This window comes from Fusarium falciforme, chromosome 3 (assembly GCF_026873545.1).
Source record: "Fusarium falciforme chromosome 3, complete sequence".
Taxonomy (NCBI): Eukaryota; Fungi; Ascomycota; class Sordariomycetes; order Hypocreales; family Nectriaceae; genus Fusarium; species Fusarium falciforme.
Genome location: NC_070546.1, coordinates 3103504 through 3120223, shown reverse-complemented (window position 1 = coordinate 3120223; position 16720 = coordinate 3103504). Strand labels below are relative to the sequence as shown.

The 16720-nt window shown below is 53.4% G+C and overlaps 3 protein-coding genes across 3 annotated transcripts; 2 read left to right on the top strand and 1 right to left on the bottom strand.

Annotated features, from left to right (window-relative positions):
• Positions 1-182: 182 nt before the first annotated feature.
• On the top strand, positions 183-2145 carry NCS54_00424200 (Hypothetical protein; the record flags this gene model as incomplete). The annotated part of the gene is made up of 5 exons (XM_053149786.1): positions 183-224; positions 273-305; positions 356-471; positions 516-617; positions 669-2145. 5 exons carry the CDS (start codon positions 183-185, stop codon positions 2143-2145), a joined length of 1770 nt encoding a protein of 589 aa, XP_053005761.1.
• A 165-nt stretch (positions 2146-2310) lies between these two features.
• Positions 2311-4507, bottom strand: NCS54_00424100 (Hypothetical protein; the record flags this gene model as incomplete). The annotated part of the gene is made up of 3 exons (XM_053149785.1): positions 4292-4507; positions 2783-4240; positions 2311-2736 (listed from the first exon to the last, which is right to left on the bottom strand). Exons 1-3 carry the CDS (start codon positions 4400-4402, stop codon positions 2311-2313), a joined length of 1995 nt encoding a protein of 664 aa, XP_053005760.1. The 5' UTR covers positions 4403-4507.
• A 4336-nt stretch (positions 4508-8843) lies between these two features.
• Positions 8844-15952, top strand: NCS54_00424000 (Hypothetical protein; the record flags this gene model as incomplete). Its single annotated transcript, XM_053149784.1, has 9 exons — positions 8844-9110; positions 9166-9206; positions 9261-9359; positions 9416-9457; positions 9712-9921; positions 9983-10319; positions 10375-10457; positions 11685-12178; positions 12288-15952. 9 exons carry the CDS (start codon positions 8844-8846, stop codon positions 15950-15952), a joined length of 5238 nt encoding a protein of 1745 aa, XP_053005759.1.
• Between the last annotated feature and the right edge of the window lie 768 nt (positions 15953-16720).

The following is a 16720-nucleotide window of genomic DNA, read 5'->3' as shown; positions in this document are numbered from 1 at the left end:
CACCTCGCACAACCGTGTGGCTGGAAAACCTGAAAGTTGACAGACTGACAACGTCATGCAAGGATAGATTACGAACATGGGGGCAAGTTTGTCTGGGTTGGGGGTTTTTTATAAATGATGCCCTGCCCAGGAAGGATTGCATTGCGTCAGTCGCAGTTTCAACCTTATACCGACGACATATCATGCCTCGAACATTGTTGCTGTGCTTTATCCACGGGTTCAAAGTCCGTTTGCCTATAGATTGTTGTTCTCAATACTAACTATCCAACTAGGGAACCGACGATACTTTTCACGATTTTCCATTCGTACGCAAGCACGTTAGAGGCAACTAAACTGAGTCGCTGATCTTTGAAAGGACCTGAAAAAAGCGGTTGCCAAACAACTCCCCGATGACAAGGTCGAATCTATAGTCTATCCCAAATATGAGACGACGGGAGAGCTGGTCCAGGCCACTGAGGCCTTCCTTGAATGGTAAGTCATTTTGCCCAAGACCCGAACATTGTTAACACACTCAGGCTCAAGGAACGTGTAATGGACATGCGCAAGAAGAAATCAGAAAAGCCATGGCCGGCAAACGATCGAGACGTCGGTGTCATTCTTGTCGCTCATTCCATGGGGTGAGTGTTCTCGCTTCTCTCCATCCTGGTGCATCACTAACTTTCACCCAGAGGCTTTGTGGCTGCAGATTCTTTGTTTCTGACCCTCAACGAAAGAGCCGCCAATTCAAGCGAAGACGGCCTCATCTTCCCCCTCATCCAAGGCATTCTAACCTTTGACACGCCGTACAACGGTCTTGCACGGTCCATGTTTGTCTACGGGGCATTTTCCAACTACCAAAAGGTCAACAGCGTCTTCAACGTCATGACAGCTTTATCAGCTGCTGCACCTGCTGGCCTAGCGCGTCTCAGTGCCCGGCGTGCGGCAACTTCAAGTGTAGCCGCCACGAGAAGTCCTCAGTGGAAAACATGGCAATTAGTTGCCGTCAAGACGGGCACGGTCGGTGCTATTGCTGCCGGGGGTGTTGCTGCGTACATGAACCGCGAGGCCATCATGAAAGGCATGCGAAGCGTCAAGAACATCAACAAAGAATCCGTCGTCGAAGGATACCGTTCGAGTATGGATGCCCTTGGACAAGGTCTAGCTTACATCAACCGTGGCAACGTGGGCAAGTCATTCGCTTGGCTCTCTGACCACTTCACCTTTGTTGGTGCTCTGCTCAGACAAAAAGAGCTCAATCGTCGACTGGAGCGCATGGGAGCACTCAAAGGCATCGGTATCCACGACTTTTACTGCTCCCTTGGTGAAAACGGCTACTGGAGTGGAGGCTACTTTGTTCCAGAGAGAACCTTTTGCGCTGTGCCTGAGGAAAGCCATTCGGCGTATTCTCTCTTCGACAGATGCGTCATGCCCAGAGCGGGAGATGAGATTGAAGCACATCTCAACATGTTCAAACCAGAGAAGCACCGAGGCTACGAGGAAATGACGGACAAGTCAGCCGAGCTAGTCAAGGAATGGTTCCTTAGCGAAGAAAACGTCGTCGACGACCCCCAGTTCCGCGAGACACCTCCCGAGGAAGTTGCCGAAGAAAAGACAGCCCAGGAGATCCTAGAGAAGGGTCCCTCTCAAGAGGAGGAAGGCGGAAAGTCCACGGATGGAGAGGAGAAAGCAAAGGAGAACGAGCTTCCAGACGAGTCTCCTATTGATATTGCAGCCGCTGCCTCTCTTGTCCCGTTACCCGATGACGAAGGCGACTTGATTGGAGATGCAAGTCCTGAGAATGCTGACACTCAAGAGAAGAGAAACTATCTCAACTACCTCTTTGGGGTTGCGCAACAGGCTGGCACGGGTATCAGCGATGTGAAAGGTTGGCTCCCGAGCAAGATGCCTCACATGCCAAACATGCCAAGCATGCCTAGTATGCCCGCAATGCCAAAGGTTCCCGCTGCTGTCTCCTCGCTTGGCAATGTCTCAATGCCAAGTGTCAGCATTTTCTCCAAGAAAGGCGAAGAGGCTCAGCAAACCGAGAAGGAGTCTCAGGAGGTTGAGAAGAAAGGAAATGGGGGAGGCGAAACAGCAGGCAAGGAAGAAGCGCAAGAAGTGGTTCCAGAGAAGGAGGCCGGTGAGAAAGAATCAAAATCTGGTTAGATTTAGTGTTTTTTTGTATACTGCAAGGATTGGTTTTGTGGTATTAGTCAAGTTTTGTAGGTTTCATCCGAAAGGCACTACGTTAAGAATAATAATGAATTGCAATGCAATGCTCAACCTAGAACTGAACCAACAGTCACCCAACGATGATGGTAAACGCCCGGTCTAACGCTCCGGAAGATCAGCATCCTGACGCATACCCTTTCCCTTCTCGCCCGAGTCCCGGTTCTCCTCCACTTCGCGGTTCTCCTCCATGACCTCGCCCTCCCTCATCTCCAGGGGAGCCACAGACACGAGGGGCGCGTAAAAGGTCTTGCTAAGGTGCATCTTCTCGGGAGGCACAAAGACGTCGAACCAGCGGGGCACGATGAAGCCGCAGGCGATGAGAAGCATGACACAGTGGACGGCGGTAAAGGCAAAGATGTGGAGCGGATCGTTGCTCTTCTTGGCAAAGGCCGGGTAGGCAAATGAGACAATGATGGACAGGATGGGAGCCGAGATGTAGCGAAGGATAACAGGCCAGAACCACGGGATGCTCCAGTTCTTGCCGGTGGCGATAACAATGTTGAGGTCACGGCGGAGTTGGTTGCCCTGTCAGATGTTAGAGAAGAAACCTCGAAGGACCTGATAAACTTACCGAGTAGAATGCCAGCCACCAGAACCTGGTCAGCATGGGGTGATGTCCCCAGAACCTCGGCGCTCCAGCGTCAGGAGTCTTGGACATGAAGACAGCGACGATGTTGGTCACAATAAAGATACCAAAGCCCACACCTGCACCAGCTTCAGGTCCTACAGCCTGACCGACAGCAACTCCGAGGACCATGGACATGATGTAGCCAGCAGCGTACAACGCATACCCCACCACGCCAACCTGTCCGATCACATCCGTGTAGCGGTAGAGCGTCGTGGCGCACACAGCCTCACACCACACGACAAAGATGAGGCAGAGGTTGTTAGTCCAGGTATCGACAGCATCCAGCAAGTAGAAGCCAAACTCGGTGCAGTAAATGAGCGAGAGGAGGAACGAGACAACGACAACGGTAGTGCAGATAGGGATGCGAGAGTACTTGCGTCCCAGGTTCGAGTCGCAGATGAGCGTAACCAACGACTCGAGCAGAGCGAACGCAGAGCTTAGACCCAGGACGGCCAGGGTCAGGAAGAAGAGGACAGACCAGACGTTTGATCCGGGCATCTCAGCAAGACCGAGCGGGTACGTCAGGAAACCGACGGTGAAGGTGCTGAGGGAGATGCTGGGGTCATCAGGGGAGTATCCCAAGAAACCAATGACACCAAAGACGGCGAAACCGGCAGTGATCTCGTAAAGAGAGTTGCAGCAGCCAATAATGAGCGCATCCTGCACGGCATTGGCGTACTTGGTGTTGTAAGACGCGTACGACGTGAAATAACCAAAGCCGACTCCGATGGAGAAGAAGATTTGACCACAGGCCGCCTGCCAGATGTCGCCGTTTCCAAGCCGCCAGCCGTTCCACTCAGCAAAGTAGTACTTGATGCCATCGCGAGCGTTGGGGAGAGACACGGCACGTCCAAGGATAATAATCAACATGATAACGGGAAGGCCCATGGTGAAGTATACGGCTCGGCCAGTGGTTCCAACGCCCTTAAACATGCAAAGCCAGACAGTGAACCAGATAAAGGCGCACCAGCCGGCAGTCTCTCCAATCATGGCCGTGCCTGGGTACTCGACATAGCCGCCGTTTTCAGGGGTGATGGGGTCCTTGTTGGCAATAACATCTTGCATATAAAACTCCATGCCCCGACCCTTCCACGGCAGAGGGCTGTGGAACGAAGCCCGGAAGTAGTGCATGACCCAGGCTAGGATGGGAACGTAGTATGTAGCCACGACGAAACCCGTCATGATGACAGCCAGTCCGAGACCCTTGGTGCGCTTGTTGATGCCGTGAAAGGCAACGACCACACTACCCCGGTAGGCCTGTCCGATGGAGATTTCGAGGACCAGAGTGGGGATGCCGAGGAAGATGAGGGCGATGAAGTAGGGAATGAACCACTGGAGGCCATTGTTGGCAAAGACGACAGAGGGGTATCGCAGGAGGTTGCCAAGACCGACGGCACCGCCCTGGAGGTCAGGTTAGCGATTGAACAGCACAGCAGTTCCCTTGCTGCTTACCATTGCTGCCAGGACAAAGGCAGTCCGTGAAGGCCACTTGTCGCGGCCATCTGACTCCTTCTCCGCGTCTGGCGCGATGAAGTTGTAAATCTTCTTGAGCGTGGCGGCCATGGTTGTATACCTATCCACGCAGGGGGTTGGTTCTCTTCTCTTCCTGCTCCACAACAAAATAACCCAAGAAGGACGACAAAATGTGTCAATGATCAACTCGAATTCCCCAACAAGCCGCAAACGATGCGATGATCAGCGGCACCAAAACAAGGGCGGACACTCGTTATTTATGCACCCGCGACTCAGACAGAATCCCTAAAAGCTCGCGTCGCGTCATACGGTCTTGGCTCCCCGGGGGGCAATGACAATCTCACCCTCAAACCCTTCCCCCTCATGCATCCGCATCCTTGCCCAAACAGTGGAGGAAGGGACTGTGGAGGGGGGGAGGAAGTCTTGGCGCCGAGACAATAGAATCCGGAGGTGGGCAGCTCAACTGGCCATGATTCGTCTCGCCTTGGCCGGCCAAGACGTCGAGCCACCGGTGCGGGGTCGCCAAGCAATAAGGATACGGGGTTGAGTAAATATGACGGCCTCAGCCTCTGGATGACGGTTCGTCGCATGGGTACCGATGTTGATGATGCATCGTGACGGCTCGGCATATCGCAGAGGGTTGAAGTTTTGGAGGTTTTTGCAGCTGAAGCGCCGCACCGCCCGCAGGGCTTAGCCTACCTCTGCTATCTGTCCCAAGGGTGTGGGATTTGGAGTCGGTCCCCCTGCCTGCGAGTCTGGAGCTGAGAGTCAGAAGATGAGGCAGACCACCCGCCAACAGGCAGCATCAGACCATCAGTCGACCTCCGGGGCCAAAAGGGCGAAATCTCGTCTTTTGTCGGAGTAAGCCTGCCCTGCGCCAAGGCCGATGCCATCCGGCCTCTGGAGCGAGAGGGGATGGCTTCACCTGCCCTATCGTCTCTAGAAACATAGTCCGACACCTTCCTCATCCAGCTAAGCTGAAAACCCCCTTTCTAGAAGGTCAGGTAAGTCGCGGAAGCCGACATGGGGGGAGGACAACGAGACGTTGGTTTGATAGGAGAGGAGCCGCTAGGGGGGGGATATTCGTACTGGGAATTACAAAAGATATGCTTATGTGCATATGCCGCAGAGTGATCAACCCGGGATAAGCACCCTTGACGGTTCATTTCCTAGGATCTGATTCGCGGCGCTTGGCGCGCCCATGGGGAGGGACCCCGGAAGTCGGGTGCGACCTTAAACGCATCCGGTGTCTGGATGTACTCGAGGTTGATTGGAGCCAAGAGGCCAAGACTTCTCTTGGCAGTGTTGGGCATTTTCAGCTGGCACGCGACAGGACGTGAAAACCGGTTTTGCCGAAAGCTGGAATAGGGGAACGCGTTCGACTTGCTCACCATCGTCATGAAGCTACAAATTAGGTTCTCAAATGAGGCTCTATCGACTCTTGGGCGACGACATGTTGCGATGCCGAGGCGGGCACACAAACATCAATTCGCACAATTAAGCCCAGTCATCATGATCAACATTGCACAAAGAGGTAACACGCTGCGACTGGCGCCACTTACGGGTCATGGCGACAGCCCAGAGCCTCACTGAGAAACAGCCACCAACGCAGCAACGACGACTACCGGCAGCGACAGGCTTCGCAGCGCTTAATATGCACAAGATCGGTACATGGACGTCAAGATAAAAGAGCCGCTGCGCCTGTCAGGTATCACAGACGCTAAAAGGCTCAAGGTTGTTGGACCTTTGCCGCACGAGTTTGAGGCGGTGCATCTTTCCAGAACCCGGGGAAGAAACTTTATTGCAGGCTGAGCTGAGAAACGCGCCGAGGAGCCCCGGTTGATTGGTTGTCAACCATTTTTCTTCCAGAAGACTGCCTCTTCGAACTCGCCATGGATCGATCCCGTCTTGGCTGGAAATCTGATTGTCAGGGGGGTCTGCTTGACATGATAAGCTTGCATCAAAAAAAAAAAAATGTGATCGATTGCACAGCACAAGAATGAATCCTTCATCGGGCCAAGACCACAGTTTTGATACAGAAGCAGGGGTCTAAAGTATCTGCATGCTTCTCTCGACACACCCTTACGTTCTCCCGCATCATCTTGCGCCATGTCCCAAGAACGGGGATATTTTTGGTGTGCATGCCAAGTCAAATCCGATCTATGAGGGATCGTTTGCTAGCTTTTGGCACCGTATCATGGTCATATCAGAATCTCACAGGCGACGAGTCAACATCTCACATGTTGGCCGGCCCAACGCCGCCGGGGAGAAGATTCCAGCGAGCGGCCCAATTGAGGACAATATAGAATTGACCACATGTTCTTGGGGTCTTGCGCCATCATCTCGATAAGGATCTGAGGGTGGTCTTCCACCCTTGCCGGTTTGGCATTGACCGGGACAGGGTGGCAGGAAGGTGGGCTCCATTACCAAATATCTGGGGAAGCATAGCCTCGATGAGATCTTGGCACTTGAATTTCAACGTCGGTTGATGTTCTGCCGTCGGTTTGGTTGAGCGAACGCACAAAGGGTGGTTCGCGAATACCGGGCTAGGCCGTCTGGTGTAAAAGTCGAGGGCAGATAATCTCTCGACACCTTCAGGTGGATTGTTTTCAGAGGGGTAATCGGCCATGTTTAATACCGACAACGAAATTCACGATTAAAACTCAAACTCAATCCAAAGCTTCCAAGGAGGACTGGAGAGGAGAGGGGAGTGCTGCATGATAGGCTTGGGTCAGCACAAACGCTACGTGAGGGCTTTAGGCTTGCCGACCATCGACTCTTCACTCTCTGCCAGGTTTTATAGTGAGCGAGTATCTATGAATCGGATGAATTGGACAGTTATCTACAGAGTCGGGCGTGGAACTCTTCGTGCTGAATGATGGTTGATTCCGAGATAAGTGTCCTCGAGTCATAATCTGCGAGACTGGATCGTGAATCCCAAGAGATTTCCATATGACCTCGAGATCGTACCTAGCAAGGCCCATGATCCTCAGGGGAACATCCAACGAGACAAACGCATCGTCGACAGCGAGTTGGAAGCGGCAGTTATCCTTTCTTCGACTGTCACGGCATCTTGGGTGAAGACAACGCCTCCCAGACACAGCATCAATGGCAGTTGACGTCCGGGTGGATTACTCAAGATTGAAGGTTCCCTTTGTTTTGTTTTGTTTTTTCGAATTTACTCGTTTGATCAACTACCTAGATCCCCACGATTAGGCATTATGTCCAATATGAGGGCATGCTAAATAACGAGTAAACACGAAAATTCTTACTGAACATATTAGGTGAAGGCAACGCCTCCCGAACACAGCATCAACAGCAGTTAGCATCCGAGTAGAACGGGCTAACTAATCCTATCTACTTACAGAAGATGCGAGGCTTCATTCTTTCTTGAATTTACTCGTTGCATCAACCAGACTTTCGCGATTGGGCATTGTGTCCAATATGAAGGCATGACGGGCAAGCTGAGAAACGAGTTAATACCAAAATTCCTTCTAAACATTTCCTCGTAGATACCTACCTTGTGTTAACCAGATTTGCAGTCATTACAAAGAGATGCGAGTTTACTAGTCTCGACATGAATGCGGAAGCTTGTGTTTACCTGACCTGAAACCCATGCATGATTTTGAGGACAAGTACCTTTACTGTGCGAGAAGAGCGGGAAGCTCACAGGCGGTCAGGCATTTGCCCAATCGGAAGGCGAGGCGCTAGCCCCTGAGTCAACCGGAAACGCCGCCGCCGCGTAACACAGTGTGTAAAGTGGAACCTTGACCACAAGAATCCACTGCTTGTACACAGGGTAGGTAGGCGAGGCCTTCACATCAATAGATTGATTCCTCTTACTGCAGCTCTGAAGATCCTTTGATTTTGTTGCAGGGTGTGTTACATTGCGTCTGGTATGGCCGAAACATAGAGAACCGTCTCGTTGGCATTTAACACAACTGGCGTACTCAGATTTTGGCATGAGAATCAACTGACACGTTGCTCAATCTCCCCATTCATGGCTGCTGAGGGATTGGATGTGGCATCCGGTTTTGCATCCATGATCTGATATGAGGCCATTCCAGTTGTTGATTTTGGCTGAATGTTTGACCATTGGTCAGATCGAGACAATTCGCTTGGATGCTGTCTCAGTTCAACTTTCATTCATGATTCCCCGGATGCTACGGAGGCATCACTGCCTGCCCTGAGCTGTGCAGCTGAGCTGAAATGCTTGCGCTTGACCGCCTGAAGCATCTGCGGGCGCCGTTTGAGCTGATCTGACTAGAATATTTACACCGCCTTTGAAGCCTTTGAATACAACATACCTACACCAAGATTCTATTTAGCCATCTGTTGTCCGTGTCCCAACTGCCGGGGAGGGTGGCTTCTTCGCTCACCGCTGGTTGGCTACTGCACTTTGTCAGCGGGCTCTAGATGCTCGCACGGGCGTTTCAGTGGCTGCCATGGACCCCTGCTCTCTCATGCAGGCTGGGACATATTTTCACCCTCCCGTCGACACCACCACCTGATTTACCGCTTCCCCGCTCTCATGCCATCCCGTCCCGTCACCTCCCTCGATCCGATCCATCCTCTCACTGCCTCTTTCTTTGTAATACATACGCCGCCTGCTGCTGCTGCCGCCCTTCCAAGCTCGGTACCGGCAGTCTGGCACGCCTGCGCCTCTGAGCCTGAGGTGAGCCGACCTCCAATGTCCTCTGTTGGGTCTCCGATCACTGGCCTGTCGCCAAGAAGTCGTCGCTCGTCGTCGATGGATCAGTCACCGCCTGGGCAGCCGCCGACCAATACCATTGAAGTTGTGAGTCTCTGCCGCCTGCGGTCCAACGCCATCAAGTGTTCACACGCGTATACAGGACTCGGATCTCAATGACACAGACTCTACTTATCCCGAATCGTGAGACCGCATTCATCTCCCCGTAGCTAATGCAGGCTAACCGTGCCGCTAAAGAGAGGCTGCAACTGATGGCATGTCGCTGAGGTCTTCCATCCTAAACTACAAGTGGGAAAATTCGCGACGCTACCATGCCTACAAAGATGGCTCCTACTGGTGAGCTGCTGGGTATCTTGCTTTTGTCGCGACTATGCTTGCTTACTCTGAAACAGGGCCCCTAATGATGAACAACAACAGGACGCCGAAGACTTGATGTAAGCCGCCTGTGCTAGCATCCACCCACCTTCTGATAAATCAAGGCACGAGCTGTATCGAGTCGTCCTCGACGGAAAACTATGCGAGGCCCCAATTGGCGATTATCCCCAAGTAAGTCTCCCTTTCCCTGTGAGCCACCCGACGTACTAAATGGCCTTGCATAACGTCCTCGATGTTGGCTGCGGGACTGGCATATGGGCCATGTAAGTTTGGCCACCAAGCGTCCAACGCATCCGCATATTGACCTTGTCAGTGAATTCGCAGACGAACATCCGTCTGCCGCTGTCCTAGGCATCGATCTATCTCCGATCCAACCAAATTTCGTCCCACCCAACTGCCGGTTCAAGGTTGACGACGTCAACGACGACTGGACATTCGGCGAGAACCACTTTGACTTTATCCATATCCGAGCCATGATCGGCTGTGTCCCAGACTGGGTTGAGCTTCACAGAAAAAGCCTAAGGTAATGGCACGAGAGCTCCAGATGCTATTAATCCTACCATTGTTAAGTGTTTGTCCTCTAGGTCTCTCAGGCCCGGCGGTTGGGTAGAGCAGGTGGAATTATCAGCCATCGCTCAGTCAGAGGATAATACCATCAGACCAGACTCTCCGTTAATCACCTGGAAGGAAATATTCGAAGAGGTGGGCAAATTGACAGGCAAGACCTTCATGGCGTGTGAAACCGTCGGCGATGCCATCAGAGAAGCCGGTTACGTCAACGTCACCGAGCGACGGATCAAGCTACCAATCGGCATGTGGCCCAAAGATAAGCAACTAAAGCAATGGGGTGCGTGGAATCGCCAGTACCTTCTCCAAGGGCTAGAAGGCTTTTCCATCCGGGGGCTGATAGAATTGTTGGGGGTATGTTGTTCGCCGCTTCTGACTCAGTGTGCAAGCTAAACCTAACCGCAAACAGTGGAGCGTTGAAAGAGTGCAAGAATTCTTGGATGAGATGCAGAGGGAACTTCTGGATAGTCGCGTTCACTCATATCTTGAGCTGTACGTACCGACACTTCTCCTAGACCCCGCGGATCATCGCAGCGAAGACACCCTTGGCATGCCCGAGCTAACTACGATATAGTTGCATCGTGTTTGGTCAAAAACCGGAAGAATAATAGGCATTGCTGGCCTTGGCTTGGTCCAGCATCGTAAACCAGAAGAGGAACATGAAAAGCAAAAGCAGTATAGAGACCGTTGGCCCTGGCCAGGTCGACGCGTCACCACCTTTGATACCCAAATAATTTGCCCTTTCTCCCCTGGACCTCTTAGAAACGATGTTTGCGTTGGATCACTCTTTTAGACCTCATGAAGCCTTTCGCCTTCACCAGGCTCCAGACCCATTCCCGAGGTAACAATCCAGACTGGTGAGTATCATATGTCGATAGTTGGAGTTGTTGACGAAGAGTTTACACATCTTCCAGGGACAGCATTGGGCGGAAGGAGAACCAGAGGGCTAGATACTCGCTCTCTTAATAGTCTCCCTTCGGTGTGTCATGTATGCTTGATTGAAGTCAATCTGAGATATAACAGAAACCACTGGCGACGGCCAAAGAGATACCCTAGCCACCCCACAGAACACAGAAGTGCGCCGTCTGGATGACGGGATCATAGCAACAAGTCTTCTTCAACTTCGGGCAACGAAACCTCATGAGCACGAACAAGCTGACTCCTAAGGCCCTTCTTTATGAGCGGTAGCTTCTTTGCATAGGTAGTCGAACTTGGACCCTGCTTGATGCTTCTTCTTCTTCCCGTAGATCCTCACCACACGAGCTGAAGTAAAGCCGCTCTACGGCCTCGCTGCCCGATCCCTGAGTGCGTCCGTCTAGAACACAAGGACCAACCCCTCGCCGTGTCCTGCTCTCTCGGTCCTGGTGACCCTTCCTTGGTGTTTTCTCTCAACAGTCAACACTACAGTCAGAAGATGAAGTCTTACTCACGTAACCATCTTCGCCCGGCCTTCAACCACCTCGCGACGGAGGCCAAGTTGGCCGCCTCGCTCGGGTCTGACAACCCACCCTCTGCCGTGCAACTCCATCTGTGGTCATACCAGCTACCCACCCTGAGCGCCGGTAGCTATGCCGTCTCCGTCTCTTAAGAGATCACCCTCCCAAGCGGAGAGACGGTCCATCTTGACAACACAACCAAGGCCCTTCACGTCCCGCTGCCCAAATTTCGGCTGCCAGACCCTGCGGATTTATACAGCGTCCATCCAGCACCTGGACACAGCGCTCATGCGCGGACGCTGGCCAACGTGGTTTTCAGCCAACCCACGACTCCGTGGGAGCGGGAAATCCCCCTTGGGAAAGACCTTGAGAAAGATGTTGGCTCCAACAAGCTGCCATACATGGGCGTATTGACCTTTTCGGACGAAGAGCTGCTCCTGGACCCAGAGGCATACAAGGGCTTTGGCTTCAAGGAAGAGTATGAGCTGTCAACTGAGTATGGCTCTATCGTCACCACGGCTTCTAGACCCTCTGATCCTGGTTTTCCAATCAAGTCAGCCTTGAATGCACCAGGAGCAAGTAAAGACTTTAGTCTTGAAGATCATCTATCCCTGCTGGTGCTTGACTCGGAGATATTCAAGAAAGTCTTCAGGGCGTACGGCGACGATAACAGGCCAGTCTGGAACGGGAATGCCGACTTGTCAAAATTCGCATTCATGGCATCGACGCAGGATAGCGGCAGTGGCTTCACGGCAAGCTCTTTTGCAGACGACAGCGGTGAGCGATGCTCATCGGCCACACTTCTCCGGCGTTGTCAGTCCTCGCACGGGGCCCCCAGGGATATCGTCACCAACGCGTGTCGTCTCTCACCTTATCTCCCTTGAAGACGTCCACAAGATCTCTCTTTCAGCCGACGAGGTCACCGGCCAGTATGTTGGCTTGGTATCTCTGCATGCGTGGGAGTGGATAGCCGTTCCAGATACTGCAAGCGACTTTGGTCAGATTATGACAAATTTGGGTGACACTATAGGTCCTCTCTTCGGGCCCTACAGCGATCAAGTCAAAGGAGGACCTTCTGAGGCACTAGCTTGGTCGAAAGCCAGAGCTGAGGAGGGATATGTACTGAAGCCGCATACAGACATTACGGGAGCGCAGACCAGGGTTCTGATGCGAGGTCCGCTGATCCCCGTCGAGCCAAGCGAGGACCCTACTGAGGCCTTCTCACTCTATGGCGAGGGCCTTGCACGGTTTGACAAGAAGACGGGAATCCCAGACGTCTCTTACAAGTCAGCGTGGACACTTGGTCGATCCATGATGATGGCTGACCGGGCTGTGAGCGCAAGCCTACTTCGTCTCAGAGGCAACATCCATTCCGAGGCCGTTCGCCGAGCAAAGGCAAAGGCCCTCTATCAAAAGGGTTACGGAATCCTCAGCAATAGAGACATCTATCTTGCCGGCTTGGAAGACGCAGTCAAGCATCTGCAGAAGGCCCAAGACGTAAGTGGCATTCACAAGAGAAACGCTGCAGATCGATGGGCTCGCCCCGACAATTCCAATCTCCCCGTCATGCGGCTATCAAACGACACTTCTTACACTATCGCCGACTATCAGGACCAGATCGACCAGGTCACCCTGCACATGTTTGGCTACGAGTCCAAGGACGCAGAGGGCAACCCTGTTCCAGTACGCCAGATCGACGCTGATGCAGCTACCATCCGCGCCTGGGCTGTCGATCGCTTCCTCCTCGCCGGCGTCCCAATGCATAGCCTCATTCTTGACCCAGAAATGTTGCCTGAAGAGTCTATTCGGACTTTCTGCGTCGACAACAACTGGATCGACTGGCTCGTCGACGGTGGGCTGAGTCTTGCGAACCACTTTGCGCGTGATGACGACGCCATCCGAAGGTCCTTCAAGGAATGCATCAACACGTATCTCAACACTCCCATGGATGGAGGGACGATTCCTCAGCTGCCACGCTGGGGGTTCCTCATGCGCAGCACCGCCGTCAGCGCGTTTCCAGACCTCAAAGTAGAGGCGCCACTTCCTGAAAACGCACCTCACAATGCCCGTCAGGTGCAGTTCATGCAAGTCCTGGCCGAGGACGTCCTCGTGTGCCTGTTCGACCGTCTTCCCGGGGAACAAGAGTTCAGCTACATCCGCATCAGTCAACCACACCATCAGCAGGGCTTCTGTCTTGGTAAAAGTCTGTCCGACAGCGAGCTGCAGGTGTACCATCGCCCAGTGCCGGAGAAGATCGGCCAAAACGTTGGCTCCACGGTTGGGGAGCATTTCGAAGATAAAGACACAGTTCTGGGTTTGGACTTCAAAGCTCGCATGCTGCGGCCAGCAATGTACATGAAAAAGTACCATGAGGCTATCAAGGACAGGGAGGGCGCTTACAAGGGTGCGTCCGACTCGTCGTTGCTACTTGCCACACAGCTTAGGACCTATAATTTACGACTGCAACTGAACGCAGAGAGCGATAAAAGCCACGGTGTTTCAAGTTCCCATCGATGGACAAAAGCAGCATTCAAGCTTTCAACAGGATCGAGGCCGGGTCCAGGCACCGAGGAATCTGGAAAAGAGTCGGCACCTCCTGAGTCTAGAGTTCGAGCACCTCCCAGTAGCAATGTCGCTTTGCCAACTGGCCCAAGAGTTCGGATTCACCCTCCCATCTCTCCGTACGACTTTGAGGCAAAGAGCAGCATTCAGAAAAAGCCTCAAACACTTCACGAGCTTGAGTCCAGCAACACGCTCCCGTACTCGGCGACTCCCCTACATGTCAACTGCTGCCTCTGCTACGAGCCAGGAAACACCAGCAACATAATTTACGCGCCAGAGACACCGACTGATCTCATATTCAACATAAGCGCCGAAGAGTCTAGCGGCCTTCCAGCCGAAGTAGAACTTCGCATCCCCGTCGCCCTCAGCTCTGGGATATACCCTCCCAAAGTCAAAGATGGGTCTCGGGGTGTCATTGTGATTCCAGGCACTGGTAATCAGCCGATAACTCCTGCGCTTGAGGATCTAAGCCCCAGTGAGTGGTGGTCGTTTGATCACAAGCTCGCAACATCGAGCCTCTACTCTTTCATCCCGGAGGCGCTCCCCGATGAGGGCGATTCTATCCCTATCGAGACTGGGAAACTCGTCATGCTCATCATCAAAATCGAGCCACGGCTTAAAGGCCTGGTCGCCCCTCAGACAACGTCGTTCAAGACATCATTCCTTCTGCGAGGCGTCACTTTCCTCCTGCCGAAGCCGAAGCCGGACCCTTCTGCCGATTGGCCTGCTGGGCCATCGAGGGATGCACGATTCGACTTGCTGTGGCGACCAAGCAGCCCTAGCCGACAGACAAGTGTACGGACAACCCAGCTGACAATCCGGCCTGCCACCATTGCCACCCTTGAGGACGAGAAGATCAATTTCGACCTGAACACGCAGACTCTCAATCTCGTCTTCTTCTTGTCTCGTCTTCCTCCCTCGGGAGCCCAAGCCCGCCTCATCGTCACACGACAAGGTGTCGGTAAGCCGTTCGAGGAGACCTTCGAGCTTCCAAAAGATCCAAAGTCTGATCCTGACGGCCGAGGCTACCGGTATTCCTCCCACAAGGTCATCTCTAAGCTCGGATATTTTGTACCTCGTGAGACGAGACTAACAATTGTGGCCCCGGACAATGGGCGCATGCTAGGCCCAGACTCGGCACCGTTTGTGTTCTCACAGGTTCCAAGCAGAGAAGACCTCCAAGGCTCATGCTCCTTTTATTGGGGTTGGGACCACCACATATCGATAATATGGCCACCACTCAACACCGCACATGTGCCCGTCAATCACAAGATTGCCATCATTAGCCGACTGCAAGGGTCCTCAAAACCGGAGCTCAGTCGCGAGCCAACGGGCAAGGAAAAAGAGATTGTCCGCTTCAAAGGGGATGAGCTTAAGGATTATGGGAATGAAAGCTTGGGGCTTACAATCAAGGTGACCATCACGGTGGACGACACCTCGATCCATGGAACAGTGGTCGAGTGGGTGGCAAATCTCAGTACAATGCCAACCGTAAAAGAAACAGTAGAAGAACACGGAATGGCCGTGACGACACGCCTGGAGAATCCTGGCCCAGCTCCCCCGGTTTCCACCAGCCGGTTCCAAAGCATGCGTTTCTGGAGCGAGTCAGGGACAGCGGGTTTCAAAACTGACATGTGGTACTGGAGAGATAGCAAACGCCTCGCCGGAATCCGATGGAACGCTTCAGAGGCAACAGCATACGAAGAGGCTGGTCCCAATGTCCCCCAGTCCAAGCCTGACCTCACGGGGGCGGGCGCCCTTGCCGTGATTCAGATGCACCAAGATCGACGGTTCAAGATTGTCTGGATCGGAAACGACGGTAGCGTCAATCTCTGGTCACGAGAGAATGAAGGAATGGGGCCCGAGAACTGGAGTTACGGCGTCCTCGCGCCTCCAGGCAGCGCATCAACGCTCGGCGGGGGCTGCTTGGCCGCCTGCGGCGAGGTGCCAGTCAAGGAGCCTCGACCACGACGCAATCCCGTCATCTGATGGCTCGGTCCACGCGGAGAGATATTCGGGCGCCGAGCTGTACCTGATGGTCCCAACTCGGAGCAATGGGTCGATGTCGAGCCAGGGGCTTCTCTTCCAGCCGGCAGTGTCGACGTCACCTCCTCACTTGCGAGGCCGGCGCAGATGGCGACTACGTGGATGTATGACTCTCGCAAGGAGGATGAGGCAGCGTATCTCTTCTGGGTTCGCTCAAACGGGGACCTTATGGGGACATGCTCGTACACACCATCCCGCGAAAGTAATCCTCCCTTAACAGGGACCGCCATCGCATATCGCAATGTTGGGGCTGCACCCGGCACCTCGGTAACTGCGTTTATTGGGAATGGAACCGGTAGCAATGGCCCGATGGACGCAAAGGCCTACGTGCTCTGGGTCTTGACTGATGGGTCCCTCTGTCTTGGCTCCACGGGAGATGTCAACTGGATCTTTTATGGAAGCAGTTGGGACCCCATCATCAGGATTGCTTCACCAGGTTGCGCGAATCCCCTGTCTGATCTGTGTCTCCTGGGTCACTCGTCAAACACAGCGGCGGCAGTGGCATGGGTAGATCCCGGCCGCAAGTTACAGCTTGCCTGGGCTAAGTCGATACCTGGAGCTTTTGGTCGGAATGAGTGGTCACCGTGGGGATGGAAGGAATTGGAACACTGGATGCCACGCGGACAGGCTCCGATAATTGCAAGAACCGAAGCGCCTGATGCTCTCGGCCGTAATGTGATTTGCTTGCCGGCTGAGGGAGGGGGGTGGAAG